The 20,378-nt window shown below is 43.8% G+C and overlaps 1 protein-coding gene across 1 annotated transcript in view; it reads right to left on the bottom strand.

Moving 5' to 3' along the window:
• Window positions 1–20,378, bottom strand: part of LOC147702816 (gamma-aminobutyric acid receptor subunit alpha-1) — a 536,635-nt gene that overhangs the window by 87,019 nt on the left and 429,238 nt on the right. Inside the window, exon 7 of the mRNA XM_086931399.1 lies at window positions 8,075–8,218. Within this exon, the coding sequence (XP_086787525.1) occupies window positions 8,075–8,218 (144 nt within the window). The remainder of the gene's footprint in view (window positions 1–8,074; window positions 8,219–20,378) is intronic.

Genomic DNA, 20,378 nt, shown 5'->3' with positions numbered 1-20,378 from the left:
AATATGGATGATTGCAGGTGAGTAAACAATTAAATTAATAAAACTAATTTCGTTTTTGCGACCTGCATTGCATTTTGCGATGCAGGGCATGGAACGAAATTCGTTTTATTAATTTAATTGTTTACTTACCTGCAATCATCCATATTCCGGTGTTTATAATAATAATAATAATAATAATACTGGATTTTGTAAAGCGCGAACAGCTACCTCGCTAGGAGGTGTCCCGGCGCTAGTAGAACACAGATGACCTGGGGCTAAAGATAGGAAAGCTAACGGGGTTGGGTGAAAAGCCAAGTTTTCAGCAGTTTCTTGAAGCAGGGTTCAGAAGGAGCCTGTTGAATTTCTTGTGGCAGGGTATTCCACAGAGCGGAGACGTTTGCCGAGAAAGTCCGACCGCCTAGTCGAGCCTTTTTCGTGCGTCGGATTGTCAATTGAACACGGCAATTGGACCGCAATGCGTGGGTTTGGGAGTATCTGGGGAGGCGGTTTTTCAGGTATTCTGGACAGTAGCCATGCAGAGATCTAAACGCCAGCGTCAGTGCTTTAAATTTTATTCTGCTGGCAACTGGCAGCCAGTGCAGGGATCGAAGATGCGGAGAGACTGACTGCTTGAGTGGGATTCGCAGTAACAATCTCGCAGCCGCATTTTGAACTACCTGGAGCTTTTGTGTCAGGTATTTTGGTAGGCCTAGGTAGAGTCCGTTGGCATAATCCAGCCGTGAAGTAACAGTAGCATGGATAACCGTTTTTCGGCAGCTCTCCGGCAGGAGTCTCAGGATTTTTCGGAGATTTCTCAGCTTGCTCAGGCAGCAGCCGGCAACTTGTTGGATATGGGAGGTAAAAGACATGCTATCATCCCATCTCACTCCAAGATTTTTTGCCGTGTGACTGGGTGAGGGGGCAGGGCCCATCTCCGTCGGCCACCAAAGTTCTGAGGCGGGGTGGGACCCTTGCCAAAAAAGATAACTTCGGTCTTATTGGCATTTAGTTTTAATTTATTTGTGTTCATCCAATGTGCTATATCTTGGAGACAGCCTTTGAAGTTTGAAAAGGACTCTTGCGTCATCTCAGAGTACGGAAATACCAACTGGGTGTCGTCGGCATACGAGATTGCCTTGACACCCCAGTTGGCAATTAGCGTAAAGAGAGGAGCAAGGTAGATGTTGAACAAAAGGGGGCTGAGGGCTGACCCTTGCGGAACTCCACAGCTGAGGGTCTTGGGTGCCGAAGAGATCGTCCCAAGTGCCACCTTCTGAGTTCTCTGGGATAGATAAGAGTGTATCCAACCCAGCGCCCTATCCTGAATACCTATCTCACCCAGCCGGCTGAGTAGTCTGGCGTGGTCCACCGTATCGAAGGCGGCCGACAGATCCAGGAGTACCAGCATTGCTGATTTACATGCATCCATCGACCACCTTACTGACTCGGCTACCTCAATAAGCGCTGTTTCCGTGCTAAAGCCGGGTCGGAAGCCAGACTGTGTTTCATGTAGGATTTTGTTTACTTCTACAAATTTGCTCAGTTGGCGCTGTATGACTTTCTCCAACATTTTTCCCGGGGCAGCTAATAGAGATATTGGGCGGAGATTAGTGAGGTCTTCTGGATCCCCATTAGGTTTTTTCTTTAGGGGTAGGAGAGTAGCATGTTTCCAGACGTCCGGAAATGTGCCCGAAGCAATGGAAGAGTTCCAGATATGTGGCTCTGGGCTAACCACCCCCTCACTTTATCACAGTAGGATCCCCTAGCTGGGACCTCTATAAGTAATTGGCAGGGTACCTTCTATTTTTCTCTATACAGTTGTTCTTCCCCCTTGGCCTGCCTATATCTCTAAGAAACCCTACGGGGAGCCCCCTTCTATTGTTGTTGCTCTCCAGAGTCTCTCCAGCTTTTTACAAACTGCTTTCTCTTTCCTTAGTTCCTGCGAGAACCAAGGAGCTGAGGGAGAGTCTCTTTTTGATAGTGCTCGGGAGGCTGGCGCAATGGAGGAGACCATCTTTCCAACCCACTCATTGAGGAGTTGAGCATCAATATTGGCATTGTTTGTCAAAGATGGGGTGGTTTGTGCCAGGACAGGGTATCGGGGGTCAGCTTTTTCCATTGCCTTTTTAGGAAGTAACATTTGCTAGAATTAGGAATTCATACACCATGTTCAGTGTAAATGGGACAAGTGAGTGGTCTGACCATGTCAGAGGGAGTGGTACCTCAGGCAGCACATTCTTGATGTTAGAGAAGATGAGATCAATAGTATGGCCCCCTGTATGTGTAGGGCCCTCATTGATCAGTCTGAGACTGGCCGTGTTTAATGTTGCTCTGAGCAGCTCTGCCATGGCACAGTCGGGTTTATCCATGTGGATGTTGAAGTCACCTACCACAATGAAATGGGGGTGGAGGAGCGAGCTCTGAACAATCATATCCAGTAGGGTGATTAGGTTGGGATCTACGCCGCCCGGAGGGCGATATATCACTAATCCTGCTAGTGATAGCTGAGGGCTCACCTGAAAACAGAAGTGAAGGCCTTTGATTCCTTGAATAGTCGTGGGGGCTGAAGATGTTAGTATTAGGTGCTCTTTAAAAATAATGGCTACGCCACCGCCTCTTTTTGTCCCAGAGCGGTTGGCGAGGCATATTTTAAATCCCAGAGGGACTGCAAGTGCAATGGAGGTCAAGTTGTCCTCCTTGATCCAAGTTTCTGTTAAAAACAGGATATCCCATTCCTGCTCTTCTAGTAAAAGCCAAACATTGTCAGCATGTTTGGCTAGGGATCTGCAGTTCAGTAAGCCAGCTCTAAGGCCTATCTGAGGTGGGGATTTGGGATTAGGGGGCCTCACAAAGTCTTCACTGCCAAAAGCTATCTCACAGTTGCTACATATCTGAGGGGGGTCGAAAGTCAGAGGATCTGTAGCGTGAGGGCAGCATTTGGATGGGGGAACGAGAGCCTTTAAGTCCTCACCTGACCACACTATCCTTCCACCTTGTGTTCCACTACCGGCAGCATGTCTGTCCCCGGCCGCGGTCTGGTCGCGGACGGGCGCAGACGGGCTTGCCTTAGACGTGCCTTCACCCCCACCCTGCCCCTCCCCCGCCCGCCTGCCTGCCCCACCGGCACTCCCTCCACGGGCCACGGCTGCTATAGCCAAGTGTAAATCCTCATTCATTCTAGTCTAGTAATAGATTCTCTTCAAGATAGTTAGATACTTGAGTCTTCACAGATTGTTCAATTCTCTTAGTTGGGCGTGGAAGCAGAAAGATTGTCCTGTAGTTGGAAAAAAATGAGGGATATGCCGTAGGTTTTTCAAGTATTGGCTTTATCATGGTTAACTTTTTCATAAGGACTGGAGTGATTACTTCACAGATCATGTGCATTATCAGAGGTGGACAAGAGCCCGAAGAGGGGTGAAACCTAATCTTTGAGTTAATCTAACAGGTTTAGAGATTCCCGATCTTCTAAGTTGTCTAAGATGAAATTTAGATCTCTCTAGATCATGAAGTTGGCTCTTTGGATAATTATGAAAGTTCAAAAGGCACATAGGTAATTGGTGATATATAATTACACCTAAGCAGGACACAGGATGGCATCTACCTTAAGAGAGAAAAGCAATCCTTCTGAATTAGGGAAAGGGGTTTTTCCAAAACTGATCTGATAATGTTCTGATTACAAATCAGTGTAATGATTCCTCTTTATTTCTATGCACAATCACATATAATTAGTCAATAATGTAAGGGAATAGCTACCTCAGTTTCTGCGCCAGATGCCTCATGCAGCCATGTGTATGTGAGAGACAATATTTTGGGTTAATGGGACTCTAATTCCAGAATTTCTATTTTGTTGTTAGGTAAAGATCTCACTATTTTTATGTAACCAGATAGATAATTTGATCTAATAATGTTATCACTCTAAGGAGATATGTTACTGGAAATTGCCAGACCAGTCTCCATTTTAGCAGGCATAAATGTAAGCCCATATGTTTTACAATGAACCAGGGATATTTGTTCTAGGTCATGAGTGTTGAATGTACAATGTTCCCTTGGAGTTTTCGCTGTTGGGAAGCAGAGAATGTTGAAGTGCGTTTATCATAGCAGTGCTCCGGGTGCTCAGTGCAATCCGGGCACAGAAGGGCATGCCATCAGCTCAGACGAACTGTGGCTTTGAAGATATAGGCTTTCACAAGAGGAGTGGCTTGGCTACTTGGTTAGGAAATCACATCTTAGCAAAGAACACAGAGAGGAATAACTAATTCACAAATTAGAGGCCAGTTGCTTCCGAATTCACTTCCCTTCTAGTGGATTCTACTGGAACCAAAAGTTAAGTTGAAATAATTATGAGAAATAAAGTTAGAAAATGAATTAAGGAAAATAGAGTCACCTCTCCAAGATGGTGAAAATCTTAAATAATGGAGCATGTCAACCCCAAAATGACTGGGAGGGTTCTTTACAAGGAAATGAAAGTTGCTTTTTCTAAGTCTCCAAATGCAGTTCAGTATGCTGCCAGTATGGTCACATCTGTCACGGACATGCTGTGTGTGTGCATATAAAGCGAAATTTAGACAAATTCCATGCCTCCTCTTTTCAGTTTCCTTAACAGTAAGTTGGTATTGGTCATGGGTCTGGCAAAACTGTCTAATGAATGCCTCTTTAATCTTCACATAATACTATCTGACATAAGCATCCAAGTCCATTACAAGTCTATAAGAAATTAGGTTATTGGTTGAAGGGGTGAGAACCCTCTTCAAATATTATTCACTATCCTTCTCAGGTTACACCACAAAAATCACTAAAAAAACAGTGGTTACCCCTTTGGTAGCTTGGCACAAAAGTAGTCAGTCTTAACTAGAAAATGCAACACAAGAAAAATTGCAACTCTATTTAGAAAAATAGAGTGAATTTAAAAAAACAAAATGACAAGCTCTAATCACTAGAATCAGAGTTTATGAGTTTTTTAAAGTTTGGGGCAAAAACAGCACCAAAGGTACAAAGCACCAACTGCGGGAATCTGGTTCAGGACTGGGACAAACTCACAAGTTCAGGCCGACAGTGATGGAGCACTGGCCAGGCACAGGACCAGGTATGTCCCTCTGGAAGTATTACCTTATGATTTTGCTGTGAAGACAGTGCAGTGCAGCTCTGCAGAGCTCGGAGTCATCCTTTATCACTCTACATTGGATTCGGTGAAACTTTCAGTCGGAAGCTGAGCAGTTCTGCAGGGCTATATGTCAATGGATCTGGTGAAGCCTTCGTGAGGAGCTGCATGCTGTGACTTCGGGCTCCTCGTTGATCTTCACCAGTTCCGGGTGAAGCCTTTTGTTCAGGGTTGCTTGGTGCAGCTCAGCAGGCCTCGGCACTATGCTGTATCAGATCTGGTGAAATTCTCAGAGATTCGAAGGGTTAATACACCAGGATCCCTGAATGCTTCAGTCCTAATACATGAGGGAGGAGTGTGCTGTGTAAAGGTCTCCACTTTCTTGTTTGCTTCAAATGTAAGCTGGCAAGTTATAACAGCTTCAGAGGTATTGGTGAGCAATATAAGAAATGAGGGAGGGACAACTGTACCCGTCAGCCTGTCTAAGTCAAGAAATGATTGATCTGGATATAAATGAAACCAATTTTTAAGGTACCAAGATTCAACCCGGTTAGCAGTGGGGAGTAAATGATAGTTACACATATTATTGAAGCTTTGTAAGTGTTATAATTACTGCTGCTACTTTAGTTTTCAGTGCCAGAAATGTATACAATCAGTCCGTTAAGAATCTTTCGAGTTCCTGTAGAATGCTTTTATTGACAGCATATCAATATGTGTTGGAAAATAAATCGTAATAGGCCCTATTGCACCATATCCACGTAGACCTATGTCAGTGTTTTTGCACATTTTACCGCTTGAACGTGGACGTCAATATGGCTTGGGAATTGGGAGTGCCATCAAATGTTATTTTTGTAGAGTCCCTTCGTGGTGTTTATTGAGCCGAGACTGTTAGACTGGAGTGTTCTGCCAGACTGCGGAATGAGGGGATGGTGCTGTTTGACATGCTTAGCGCATAGGCAGCAAGTGTCTAGACGCTGCGAATCATTTCAATCCTCGCATCTCTCGTCTGCAAGCTCAAGTTTGTACGTCGTGCTGCTCGTGAATCGGGTTCCCTATCAAACAATGTCTCTATGCAGATGGTGATTGCTTGTTTCTCCATGAGGTGACTTTTGTTTGAGGCTGAATACACTTGCATTTTTCATTGAGCACATGTTTTGCTTAGTCTTATTGCTGCCAAATTGATGACACGTAGTTAGCTTGAAAATCGGAGCAAAAGGAAAGAAACAATGATATTGTACCGTAGTTTGTATTCCTGCACTGACTCGCGTGCATCAAAAGCACTGATGTTAGAAGTGAAAGAGGCTGCCCTGCTATGAGTGGGCTGGATAATGGCAGGTGTACGCTTATTGGATACTCTTGCACAACAGGAATATTATTTTTTCACATTTGAGGGAAGAACGAACTCCAATTAGGTTGGTGATCTGTAACCTACAGCTTGTTATAAAAAAACTAACTCTTTGATTTTTTTTGTACAATTAACATTGAGCGCCATGCTTTTGCTAGTTTGATTAAATGACAGGCAGAGGGTGTGACCTGAGAATTAGAAAATGTGCCTCTCGTTGTTGGATTAGTGAAATCTTAAGGACTTTTTTGGGCCCCTGGTGAAACTTATTTTGGGACCTATGTTTTGAATAAGTTATATTTTCAGCAAATCCAAGCCCGTGTGTAGTCAAGCAATATTGCAGTACACGTTAAACATTCAGAAGCATGCAAAAACAACAGAATGTTCAAGGCGCTTAGTGTCTGCAGGCCACATAGTACCAAAAGAAAGCAAAAAACAACTATTCTTAAGGCATTTGATTTTGCGCCTGTGTCTAGATTTTTGTTAAACTGAAGCAATACTATTTAATGTGGAATGTGCTCTCTAACGAACCTGATCCATCCATTGTAGGAAGTACATTGCAAAGGTAACTTGGTTAATATTTTGTATTCTAGCGCATAATATTAAATAAGAAATAAGCACGCTGCACTTGATATGGTGGCTTTGTTTGGCATATATTCATATCACAAATAAATCTCTCTTCACCAATGGCCTACTTGCTGTAACATTACAATTCGAAGGACTGCTCTGAACATTTTCAGCATTTGATCGCGGGAAACAGGTCATGCTCTCACTGTTCCTCTTCTAATGAGTTATCTATGTGTTCAAATGTTTGTTAGAATGCTGGGTCTGACCGAACAGAGCAAGAGAAACATAATCAGAGAGGAGAGAGGAGAATAACCGAGAGGTAAAGTAGAAGAATAGAGCAGGTACTTTTGGAGATGGATTAGAGGGGTAGGTGAAATGGAGCAAGTATAAGGTAAGGATAGAAAGGTGAGCTAGTCCCAGAGGAAACACTCTGAGAGATAGAAACAGGAGAAGGTAGATAAAGAAGGTAGATAAAGAAAGAAAGATAGTCAAGGTTTTAATATGAGGTACAGAATAGAGTTAGGGAAGAGGCTACTTAGATATAATAGGAAGACGGCTGGGGTATGAAATGCGGGGAATAGGGTGATAATGTCCATTAAAGGAGTCAAATGCAGAATTTCAAGATATATGTGTGTGTGTGTGTTCCCGCAGTCACAGTTTTCCTCCTTTTATATAACATTTTAAATATTCATAAATTGCATATAACAATACAGAATAAAATTAAAATGAGTAGACAATTTAGTGCAGCGACAACCTCAGATAGAAGGCCAATATTACCATGTTGTGTTATATGATTTCCAGATTTAATTGTAATAATCATCACAATTTCCACCTCATCAAATTCCTCAGGAAAAAGCCACCGTTTGCTATTCTCCCTTTTAATATAAGTACTGTTAGAAGCATCTGGTTCTCCATCTATGTTCTTTTTCTGAGACTTTGCTTCCTTGCTTCATCTTGACCTTAAAGACCTTTTGGGATACCTCTTAGCTCCTAATATCAAGGGTTTCCTCACAATACAGAAATGTATCCAATCTTCCACATATTGTCTGACCAGGTGCCACACAAAAAAAATCTACTTTTTTACAGACCTGTACTGGACTGAACGATTCCTGATGCAACTGTCTGTCCGAGAAGGTCGTATTGGTTCAAGCGCGAGCCATCTTCTGCCACCACCACTGACTGTGCAGGATCTCTTGTCCACTCGTAAATGACCTCTGCCCGGGTGTATGCATCTAATTTTGCAAAATATGAACAGTTATAGTTTGTTTTAATTATAGAAACTATAGCCAACATTCTCAGTAGAAGCCATCAACACACAGTCAGGAGAAGAACAACAATATTCAGGTGAAAGTTCACTGAACCATAAGAGCAGCATAAGGAATTGAAAAATACAATATGAGCTCGATTCACAAAGAGACTTACATGTAGTAATAATAATAATAATAATCCACATTTGTAAAGCGCAAACCATCACCCTTTAGGGTCTCTAGGCGCTGGGGGCCGTCGGGAAGATTAAGCAAGCTATTGCCCAGAGTCACAAGGTGCTGGGCTAATCAGCCGACGGCCCTGGGGATTGATCCGTGATCCCCAGATTCCGGAGTCAGTCACCCTGGCCGCGGCGCCACACCTCTCCCACGTTACTAGTTACAAGTGCAGAATCTCCGCACATGTGGCGGAATCTCCGCACTCGTGGTGGAATATATGCTCCACTGCCCTCTCTGCAGAGCGCTGTGCAGAGATTTTGCCCCGAGTGCGGAGATTCCATCACGAGTTCGGAGACTCGTAACTTTACTACATATAAGTACCTTTGTGAATCAGGCGCTAAATGTGTATAATTAGCAATAGACCCACTTTCCTTAAATGATCTATGAATGACAGTATTCTGCTGTTACTTTGATATAAGAATCTTCAGTACTCAGTCTGCCTGCATTCTAACAGATATATGTGCCTAAAGCAGAGCGATACCAGTCTGTTTCATATTTGTCTGGGTGGAGTTCCATGTACAGTAAAAATATATTCAATTATCAAGTCCGCACTCGAAAAAGCATCCTTTACAACCTCTTAAAGTGGGCTCCAGAGGATATATAATATTATTTTTCAAGCCTGCAATATGCTGGTAATAGTATACTGAAAAGGACAACATGACTATTGTTCATTTAAAATAAGCAGGGGTGTAGAATTAGGATGAACTAAATGTTTCCGAACTTTCATTGTGGTAAAAGTGGAAGTGGATAGTGTCGTATTGCTTATGAGGTTTATCACAAGCACACATTTGACTATAATTTAAAAGGTGACATATGGTCAAGTGTTTTTTAATAAAGTTAAATTGAATGCCAATGTTGTTCGGCCTGGGGAGCATAATGGTCAACCCATAAAGATGTTAGGCTTCTTTAATGCATGTATGGAGTTGTGAAGTAAATACATTGATGGTAAAATCTGTCTTTAGAAAAGTAGAGATGATCTAATAAGATGACCACACCTGAAAAGGCTGGGAGTTACCTTGAATCCCAATGCCAGTCCCCAGGTACAGGCACAATAGATAGAATACCTGACGGTTGACTCTGGGAAGAAGTATCAGCAATTGTCTGTTGATAAATTAAGATGCCTCAAGAGTTACAAGCATCACTTAAGGCTCAAGCAAGGGACTGCACCTGTGGCAGCTATGTTTAGAAGAGTACTAGCCAGGATTCAAGATAAAGTTGCCATTGAACTACAGAATTGTATGTACTTCAGAGTGACTTAAGCACTTGAAGCCACTGAAAGATTGGCCCCTATAGTTGTCACCAAGATGTCCTATGGTGACATTTGTTTATATGTGCATCTTAGAGCTCTTAACTGATAGGGTATTGCAGATAGGCATCCCATACCTAACATTGATAAGTTAATATTTATTTGGACAGAGGTAAAGCATGTAACCACACTTGACCTGACTGTGGCATTTTACCAGTTAGAGTTGGATTTTTGCTAAAAAGAACTCACTTCTTTCATTACACCCATGGTGGCTTAGAAGTTTAGGAAGATGCCTTTTGGACTTGTTTCTGCAGCCCCAGTATTTTGATGTGTAATGGACAAGGTATTGAACTGAGTTTGTGGTGTAACACTCAATGTCTTAAAGTTTTGCAGCATCATGAAGAACAAGATGGCTGAGTGTGTGCAGTTTTGAAAAGACTTATCAAGGTGTGTTTGACTCTCGGGTAAGATAAGATTAAGTTTGGAGTGTTGTGAGTCATGTTACCTGGGACATATTATCTCACAGAAAGGGGCAGATGTGAATGTTGAAGAATTGATTTATGCAGTAGCGGAGCTGAAAGAACCTTGCTCTATGGAGGAGTTAGTGTCTTTCTTGGGTATGATTGAATATTATGGTAAATTCTTAAAAAATTTTGCTGACAGAAATTCGCTGTTAAGAGCGCTTCTGGGAAAAATGTGGAATGTAATTGGGACCAGGAATGTCAAGAGGAATTTTAGTAGTTGAAGACTGAATTAAAAGATGCACCATGTTTACAGGCTTGTGTTCCAGTTTAAGAGACCACTATTGTTACTGATGCGAACTCTAGGGATTAGAAGTGGTCTAATTGCAAAAAATACATGGAGTTGAATGTTTGATTGCATGTGCCTCCGAGTGTTTGTGAGGTTCAGAGATTAACTACTCTGTAACTGAAAAAGATTCATTGGCAATATTTTGGGCCTTAAAAGAATTTTAAAATCTTGTTTAAAGAATTATTTTGAAGGTCTGCTCAGATCATAAGTATTTAAAGGTGTTTTTTTAATGAAAAAGGGACTTGATTCCGATGTATTGTTTACAATTCCGTGGGCTTCCAAACATCCCACAGTATAGCATTAGTTGTTTTCATTGTCACTCTCATTTACATTCTTTCGATTGCTTAATTTCAGTAGGCTTTCCTTCTTTTCTTTTCTTGTGTTAGATCTTCCCTGGAGCATGGACCAAGTACATGTTCTTCTTTGTCTCTGTTCTTCCTTGTCTATTTGCAAGGCACTATTAAAGTAACATCACTCTCCCCTCCTAGGGTTACATATTCGTCTGAGCTTTTACATACCATCAGAGTCTTACAAACCCTTACTCAACGCCCCAATGCTAGCTGCACCAACACCTTTCCCGATACACTGGAAGGTCCAGTTGCCTGCAGACACTGCTCCTTCCAGGGAAACATATATCTATCTTCCGTTCCATTAGCCAGACTTCAAAGATACTTTTCACCGGAGGGCACCTCTTTTATTCTATGCAACGTACGTTCTTTGGCCAAACACCCTTACGAAATCTGGGATATGATTACCTCGCATTCACCAGAGGAACCTGGTTGAATTCCACAAAATTACCCTACTATAAATATTGCCATACCAGAGAACTATAAATTTATACATTTAGATCGCACTGGGGAAAGTAGGCGGCGGAACTGCCATCGCTTTCAAAAACCATCTTAATATATCCTGGGTCTCCACCATGACAAATGAGAACCTAGAAATTGGTATTTTTAAGGTGTCCAAATCCCCCACGGAAAGTTGGATGGGGGCGTTAGTCTATCGCCCACCGGGTCTAAAAACAAACTTTGTAGACACCTTAATAGACTACATAGCCATACATGTCCTTGCATCAAACAAGTTCCTGATGTTGGGAGATTTTAATCTCCACTGTGAGGCTATTTCAACTCAAGAGACTAGTAATTTTCTTGTTGAGCTTGAACAGTTAGGACTCACACAAAGAGTAGTAGGCACCACACATCAGGCAGGACACACTTTGGACCTAATTTTCTCAAATACTGATCTGCTTAAATGCGACCCACCGTGGCCTCTCACGTGGACCGACCATTACATGATCAAGTTTGTAATGACCAACACTGTCCTGCAATCCTCTAAACAATTGGTGGCCAGAAAATCAGTACTCCATATACCCTGGCATAAACTTTTGACCTCTGCTTTTAATACCAGGTTCCAGGCGGAGCAACAAATACAATCTTATGACCTAGAGGTATCAGACATGCTGTCATCTTTCAACAAAGCCCTTGAAAAATCTTTCGACAACACCATTCAGATAAGTGTAAATCTCAGACCTATCCCTAGTCGAAGTTCAACTCTACGGTATTCCCTAGAGCTACGACAGCAAAAATCATCCTGCAAACAATTAGAGAGACACTGGCGAGTTTCAAAGTGTCCTCAAAGCAGGCACAAGTTTAAACTAGCCTTAACCGGCTATCACTGAAATTTAAAGACAGCCAGACGCCTATACATCCTGAACCAAATCGAGAATGCCAGCAACTCTTCGAAAGCCCTTTTTGGCATTGTCAGAGACTTTACCTCGCCTGAAGTCTGTAAACACTCACCTGTGGAATCCCAGGAAATTTGTGATTCCTTATCTACCTTTCTTCAGGAAAAGATCGCAATGATCTATTCCATCTTTCCTCCACCTGAAAAATCCACCCCTTCAAACCTGTCCAGCCCAAAAAGCCCTACTATCAGGTCAACTTGTTCTTTGGAAAATTTCTCGCCAGCCACACTTGAAGAAGTGATTAAAGCACTAAATGTAGCCAAATCAGGCTCCCCCGCTGATCCATGCCCCCCAAAAATATTGTCTCTTTTATTCCAGTGCTGTGCACCTACTATTCAAAAAATGTTCAACTGTTCCATTCAATCAGGCTCAATCCCTACCTCCTGGAAGGAGGCTTTTGTCAGACCCATTCTAAATTAAACCCTGGCAAACCCGCAGGAGCTTAGTAATTATCGCCCTATCTCACTGCTCCCTCTGTTGGCAAAAATACTTGAAAGTATTATAAATAGACAACTAAGCAGTTATTTGGAGGCCAATGATATTCTGGAACCCTCGCAATCAGGGTTTCGCCCAGGCTTTAGTACAGAAACCGCCCTGTTAGCCGTCACGGACTCACTGAGGTTAACCGTGGACGCTGGGGGATCGGCTATTTTGATCCTCCTTGACCTCTCCGCGGCTTTCAATACCGTTTCCCACGCTCGGCTCGCGGAGAGGTTACTGTTTTATGGCATACATGGCCAAGCCCTAAAATGGCTAAAAAACTTCCTAACGGACAGAACCCAGACAGGTATTCTGGGTCCGTTCCATTAAGATAAAACAACATTTGACAAGGGTGTTCCACAGGGTTCCTGCCTCAGCCCTACCCTTTTTAACATTCATTTGGCTCCCTTGGCTACAGAAGTAGAAGCACTGGGCTTTGAAACGGTCTCATATGCTGATGATACCCAGCTGTTATTCACCATCGGCTCTAACCCAGAGGCGGACAGGCGCCAAAGGCATACTTGCAATATCAAACTGGATGACTGACAACTTTCTCCAGTTGAATCCAGGGAAAACTGAGGTGATGCTGCTGGGTAAGGCCGTAAACATCTGGAATAATGAATGGTGGCCCCCACAACTGGGTGCCCCCCCTGTACCAAAACAGCATGTAAAGAACCTGGGGGTGAAACTAGACCACTCACTGACTATGAGGGATCATGTAGCAGCCACTGTTGGCTCCTGCTATCACAGCCTCTGCCTACTTCGGAAAATCTTCCCATATATCCCTACTGACCACCGCAGAACACTGATCCAAGCAATGGTTATCAGCTGTTTGGATTATGGAAATGCCCTCCTAGCTGAGGTTGGGACCACACTCCTAAATAAGTTACAAGTTATCCAAAACACTGCGGCAAGAATGATCCTAAATATGCCAGCTGGCTCCCCATAATTGCCCCTGTTAAAATCTTTGCATTGGCTGCGGGTAAAAAAACGCTCCATCGTTAAAATTTGCTGACTGTCCTTTAACGCTCTAAATGGCCGAGGCCCAAAATACCTACAAATTAAATTAAAAAGATATACCCCAGGTCGCATGCTGAGATCAGGCTCAGCGAGACTGCTACAGATCCCACGCATCCGCCTTAAACGTACGGATGGCATGGCCTTTTCCTACCTTGCCCCTAAATATTGGAACGGTCTCCCCAAATTCCTCAGGGAAATCCCACTGTACACTTCATTTAGGAAGCACCTAAAAGCCTTTTTTGTATTAATTGCCAACTCGGCTCAGTGGACGCGCCAGCTAGGTGCAACTCTAGACAGCGCCGAGATGCCCCAGGATGATTCGAGCGCTATACAAGAGTACCTAACATAACAGTAAGGGCTGGGCTGAATAGACCTGGTCTGCATTCAGCATAGGGGGAGTAGATTTATTTCACACCTGAACTACACCAGAGAGGACAGAACTGGTTGTGGCTGGGCAAAGGGCTTTTCTGCCACCGGAGAACAAAGGAATTTGTGCTATAAAATGTGGGGCCCAGAACCCAGACTTTTAGATCACTTCTGGGATTCAAGAGGAATGTTTGCCGAAGAAAAGAGCTGGAAAACCTGAAGGAGAAGTACTTCCCCTTTGATGTGTACTTTCTGGGGTTGGCCTTCAGTGGCCGTTTCTGCCACGTAGAGGACAAGGACTTTTCTGTGTGCTGTGTCCCCTGCTTGAGAAACATCTCCATGGGCTTGAAGTAGAGTTTGCCTCCTGTTCTGAAGTCTCAAGAACACAAAGACTTCACCCCCACCTCCCCTGAACTTCCTTGTTGGGAGTTCTGACCTGCCAAGAGGTGCTGGTCCCTGTTCTGGACCTCTGGAGTTTGTTCCTGCTGTTGGAAAAGTAGTGCATCGATGAGAATCGTGATGCATCCGCACCTGTTTCCAAAGTATAGGCGAAGAAATCAACAAAGCACCAGCCCGCGGCGGGAAAAATCACTGCAAGCCGCATGTAGTGCACCGATCTACGATGTCCGAGATCACCACACCAATTCTGACATAGGCCCTGCTGTGCGGCTGCAAGAACCAACAAATCTTGGGACTGCAGCTGGAGAAACTGACTCATCCTCCCGCATCGCACCGGGGTGCCAAGTCTACAGCAACACTGGGGCCGCAGTAAGAAACCACATATCGCCTCCCCACATAGTAAGAAACTGGCGCATCACCTCCCCTTCCATACAAAAGCAATGCATCTTCTCCTCTGTATGGCAGTAAGGAAACAAGGGATCACCTCCCATGGAATAAGGAACCGAAGCATCACCTTCCCTGCACGTTCAGAACGGCTGTTTGTGTTTATGATTTTGACGCATCCAAGGTACTTTATGTTGAAAGTGTTGCATCTATAGTTTGCTATGGACTGAACTGTTTCTACCTTTTAAAATTCATATCTTGATTACTGTAGTGTGGATTTATTGTCGTTTTGGTCTTGTTTGGTTTAGGTAAAGATCATGTATTTTTCTAAGCTGATGTGGTGTCCATTTGTAGTATTTTCACTGTATTACTGTATGTTTACACAAATGCTTTACACACTGTCTCTGAGATAAGCCTGTCTGCTCATGCAAATCTACCAAGGGGGTTAGCAGGGGTTATTATAGAAATGTATCCCACTTACCGTCACTAGGAAGAAGGGTCCCTACTTGGACAAAGATTCAAACCATTGCCAACTAGAGACCCCCATTTCTAACACATACCATGCTGAATATTATTATATAACTAAATGAAAGCTTTTCTTTACAGCTTCACCAGTGACCTAGTTTCAACGTGTTAAAGTGTGTGCTTTCATTATCTTTTTTTCAGGCAGAGACTGTTACAAGACACTGAAATAGTACAAGGCTCTGGTCATTAGTAGGCACCCGCTTGGAACTGATAAATCAACGTATTCCGTCATTTCATGTCTCAGTTGTATCATGGGCTTCAATGTATCCAGCCAGGTGAGGGATGAACAGTTCTGTAAAAGTTGCAGGAAACCAGCAGGATGCGGCTTACTTACACAATAAAGAGGCACACTAAAGATCGCTCCCAGTGTGAATACATGAAAGGTACCCACATATGTATTGAAGTGGGAACATGGTAGAAAGCATGCCACCAAAGGTGACAGATTAATTGGGACACAGTTATTCTTTGGAACATTTGGAATCTCGACCATTGCACAATGTGCTGATTTTCCTGCAAGAACCCGCTTGCACCATTCTCAGGCCCTCCTTCGGGTCTTACTGAAATAATTCTCCCAAAACTCTGAACATTGTCTATCTCTGGAAAGCATTTCCAGGTTATGGGATGCTGCAAATCATATCAGTAAGTTCATATAAATAATATGAATTTCTATTACTGGAATCATCAACAAAGGTGTCACACTGTAGTTGGTATCCAGTGTTTCCTATGCACCACCACAGAGCATCTCAGAGTACTGTATCACTTGCAAAGCACTACCGGTTGTTCTGCAGGAGCTCACAACTAAAATACATACCTGTGCACCTTTGTCGCTGTGGACTCTGACAGACTGGTGCTCATCAATTAAATGGAGCCTACGTGAAAAGAAAGAGAGTGGAAACAGTGTCTGATAACTCACCGTGTCATGTGTAGGATTCCCTAGACCAGCATCACACTGTGTAGCCCTTGCTATGCTACATAGCTCGATGACAGAAGACCATGAGCTGGCTTTGGATGGAGCCATGCACCGCTGAAGCTTCAAGCTTCAGTCAGTGACTTGTTTGCATTTTGTGAACTGGGAAAATGTCTAGAAACAAAGGAGATTCTCCCTCTTTTATTTTATTGGTAAATAAGCTAAAACAGTTGCGTCTCATTTAGTATTTCAGGACAGACTTTGAGATCCCTTCTGTAATATAATAAATTGTCCTGCAAGCAATCAAAGTGGTATAATAGATGCTGAAAACATATATAGTTTGCTCTCAATGCAACAAACACAATTGTGCTTTGCGTTTTTCAGCACAGCAGTGCTTTTATGTCTCCTTTTTAAATTGATAGGATTGTCTATTCTTATCAGTAGTACTTCTTATTTTGCATATTTTACACCTTGCATCTTTGGAAATCCATATTTGTTTGTGACATTCTATGCTGGCTGCTTGGGTAGATCTTTGTGTGGGTGAGCAACACATTGCAACTCCATATGAATCTCTAATACCTCTTGATGGTCAGAGGTTTTGAGTTAAGAAAGCAATCATATGTATTAATAGAAATTACAATGTTTCTATTGTGTCTTGTTATATACAGTAACCTGCGCATCATCTGGATTTCATGGTGGAATGCCAGACGATACTATGTAGAATTAGAACCTTGAGATTGACAGTTGTTTTCATTTGATGGCTGAGATGTTTATCAACGTGCATAGGACTTACTTCTTCCTGATGGTGTGTCTTCTTCAATCGCAACCACTTCGTTATACTGTGATGAGTTTTGGTGAATTAACACCACAAGATGGAAATGTCAGGATAACTTATTAGATAGTTTGCTCTGCTGTCCTGAATCTAATTTCCAGATCACGTATATTTGACGGTGTTTCTCACTGTTATTTACTTATGTAGGAACCAATGCAAAGCATCTAGAAGGCTATACCTTCATCGTTTGTGGAATGCATTTGCGTACCAGCAGTATTCACCGGTACCATTGAAGGAGGGAGAGTCAGAGATCTGAGTTGTATTACGTGCCCAATCTACTGCTGCGAGAATGCAGTATGGGTCTGTGGTGCCATCTTACGAGTTAGGGAAAGCCTTGGTGGAAAACACACTCTCTGACTTCCGAAAAGGAGTATTGTGGTTGGGAGGCGACTGTTTGGGAAAACCTAAAGCTCTCGTTTCAAAATTAACAAGACCCATCGGCCTTTGAGACAACAACAAGTGATAAATGCAGCAGTTTGGAGAGTTTGGGTCCAACCTTATTGGATAGCACAACGGCTATGGATTAGGTTTGTTTTCCTCATCCTTTTTTATGTTAATGTTTCTCCAGAAACAAGGTAAAGCAGTTGTAGCACCTAGGAGTGCTCTTCGTCACCAAATTGTCATTTGAAGGTTATATTATCTCATCATGTTTCTTTATCCTCAAAGTTTTAAGGAAGATATTCCTTTTTATTCCTTCCAACCTGCAAAAAACAGTAGTCACTGCACTTACATCGTCTAAAATTGACTACCGTAGCGCTCTGTTCATCAACACACAAAAGCTCTTCATCAACAAATTCCAGATAGCACAAAATGCTGCAGCACAATTTCTCACGGGGATTGCAAGATATGAATCCCCCTCTAAAGCCCTGATGCAACTGCATTGGTTGCCAATTGTAAAACACATCCAATGTAAGGCCCTATCTCTGCATGGCCTGCATGGCTATCACTACCAGCCTGATTCATGAAGTAAAATTGCACCCGCAATCGCTGCGAAAATGCAATTGCGCCCGCAATTTCCGTAATCGGCATTCAACATCAAAATTGCGAACTCGCAAACACATAATAGCGAATTCGCTATTATATTCGCAGAATCCCGGTAGGAGAGCATTAGCGAATCGGAAAAAGCGACAAACCACGGATTCTGCGAAATAAATAGCGAATTCGCTATACAATCGTAATCGGTATTCATGAAAATCGCAAATAGCGAAAAACCCAAAAATCGCTGTTTGCGCTGCGCAAATTAAGGACAACTCAAAGCAGGTGGTAACCATAAAAGCCATGCAAAAATTACATTTATAAACCGTTGGCCAATCACCAACAGGTTCAGGCCTGACCAATCACACATAAGGACAATCAGCAGCAGCAGCATAAGGAGTTCCACAATGCCAGGAATGTACAAGGTGGTGAGGCGTCGAAGGCTACAGCGATTAGCACGGAGGAGACGCAGGATCCAGGACAGGATTTTCCGCCAGCGGGTCACCTTGCTGGGCCAAACCAGAGAGCAGATATATGCAAAATACAGGCTGAATGGGGAAATGATAATGCAGCTAATACAAGACCTTGACCCCCTGATGCAGCACCCAACAAGCCGTACCAATGCGGTGCCTACACATGTGCAGGTATTGTGTAGCCTGCACCTCCTGGCCTCCGGGAGTTTCCAGGGGATAGTAGCGGCTTCTGGGGGGATATCCCAGCCCACCATGTCACGCTGCCTCCACACTTTTGTTGACGCCATGCTCACCCAGCTACACCGTCACATCAAATTCCCCGCCAGCCAACAGGAATTGGACATGACCAAGCTACAATTCTACAATGTAGCCCATTTTCCACATGTACTCGGATGCATAGACTGTACCCACGTCGCCATCTGCCCACCAGCTGCCACGGAGTATATGTTCCGCAATAGAAAGTCCTACCACTCCCTCAACATCCAGATGGTCTGCAATGTTAAGACATACATCACTGACATTGTCGCACAGTACCCAGGGAGTAGCCATGACTCCTTCATATTCCGGCACAGCGGCCTCCACACACGACTGGTCAGTGGAGAGTTTGGGGAAGGACACCTACTTGGTAAGTACACTTTGTCGACAATGTCACATTGCTAAGAAGTAACAGCGCAGCACAGGCAATCACCATCTGCTCCTCTCATTCAGGTGACAGTGGCTACGCCCTCCGTTAATACCTCCTGACCCCATACCTCAACCCTGCTACACTCCAGCAACGGCGCTAAAATATTGCACATATACGGACAAGGAATTGCATAGAAAGGACATTTGGCCTGCTCAAGAGCAGGTTCCGCATACTGCACAAGACAGGTGGGGCCATGTATTACAGTCCTGCAGTGTGCTGCCACATTGTGGCTGTCTGCGCAATACTACATAACATAGCAACCAAGCGCCGGATACCTGTCGACATCTCTGGCAGTGAATCTGAAGGGGACAACCGGCCATCTGCACATGCGTGCCATGCACGCGGGGAGAACCCAGCTGAAGGCCTCAGACGTCGCAACCACATCACAGTGAACAGTTTGTAGTGCACCCTCTTCCCTCACCCCACAAATCACTAATGCATGCAAAATGTAATAATGACACAACGCTAATGTGCGTTGCAAAATAAATGTATTTGTTTAAATCACAAAAAAGGTACCAGTTCAACTATCTTCCACTAACAGTATTACTGCATACTGCAGTGTCAAAGGACAGGGCAGGCTTAAAGTCAGCCTGTGCCTGTTATTGTCTAATGTACTCAAGTGCTCCTCCTGCGCGTTCGGCCCAAGCGCCTCTGAGGCGCATCGTCTTCCAGGGCATCTGGACCTGGTGTGGGCCTGGTGCTGCGGCTGAGCGTCGGGATTTGTGAGGCAGAGTGGCTGCTGATGCTGGATGCCCCCTCACTAACATCATCACCCCCCACAGTGGCAGGTAGAGCAGGAGGGTGTAGTGCCGTAACCGCCGTGGTCAGGTGCTCCAGGACCCGGGTCATGTCCTCACAGCACTGGACGAGTTGGTGCTGCTGTGCTAGTGACCGCCGCGACAACTGTGAAGTTGCATTGGCAGCAACATAATTGGACCTGCTGTAGGAGGCCAGCCGGCTCATGAGCTGATGGTGGCGCCGGCGTGCTGCACTGCGCTGTGTAGTCATCGCAGCAGTGTTGGCCTCCATGGCTGCAGTCATGCGGGCCATTCCCTCACCCAC

Source organism: Lissotriton vulgaris, chromosome 7 (assembly GCF_964263255.1).
Source record: "Lissotriton vulgaris chromosome 7, aLisVul1.2, whole genome shotgun sequence".
Classification (NCBI taxonomy): Eukaryota; Metazoa; Chordata; class Amphibia; order Caudata; family Salamandridae; genus Lissotriton; species Lissotriton vulgaris.
The sequence above is the reverse complement of the archived record's forward strand: the minus strand, read 5'-3'. Positions and strand labels throughout refer to the sequence as shown.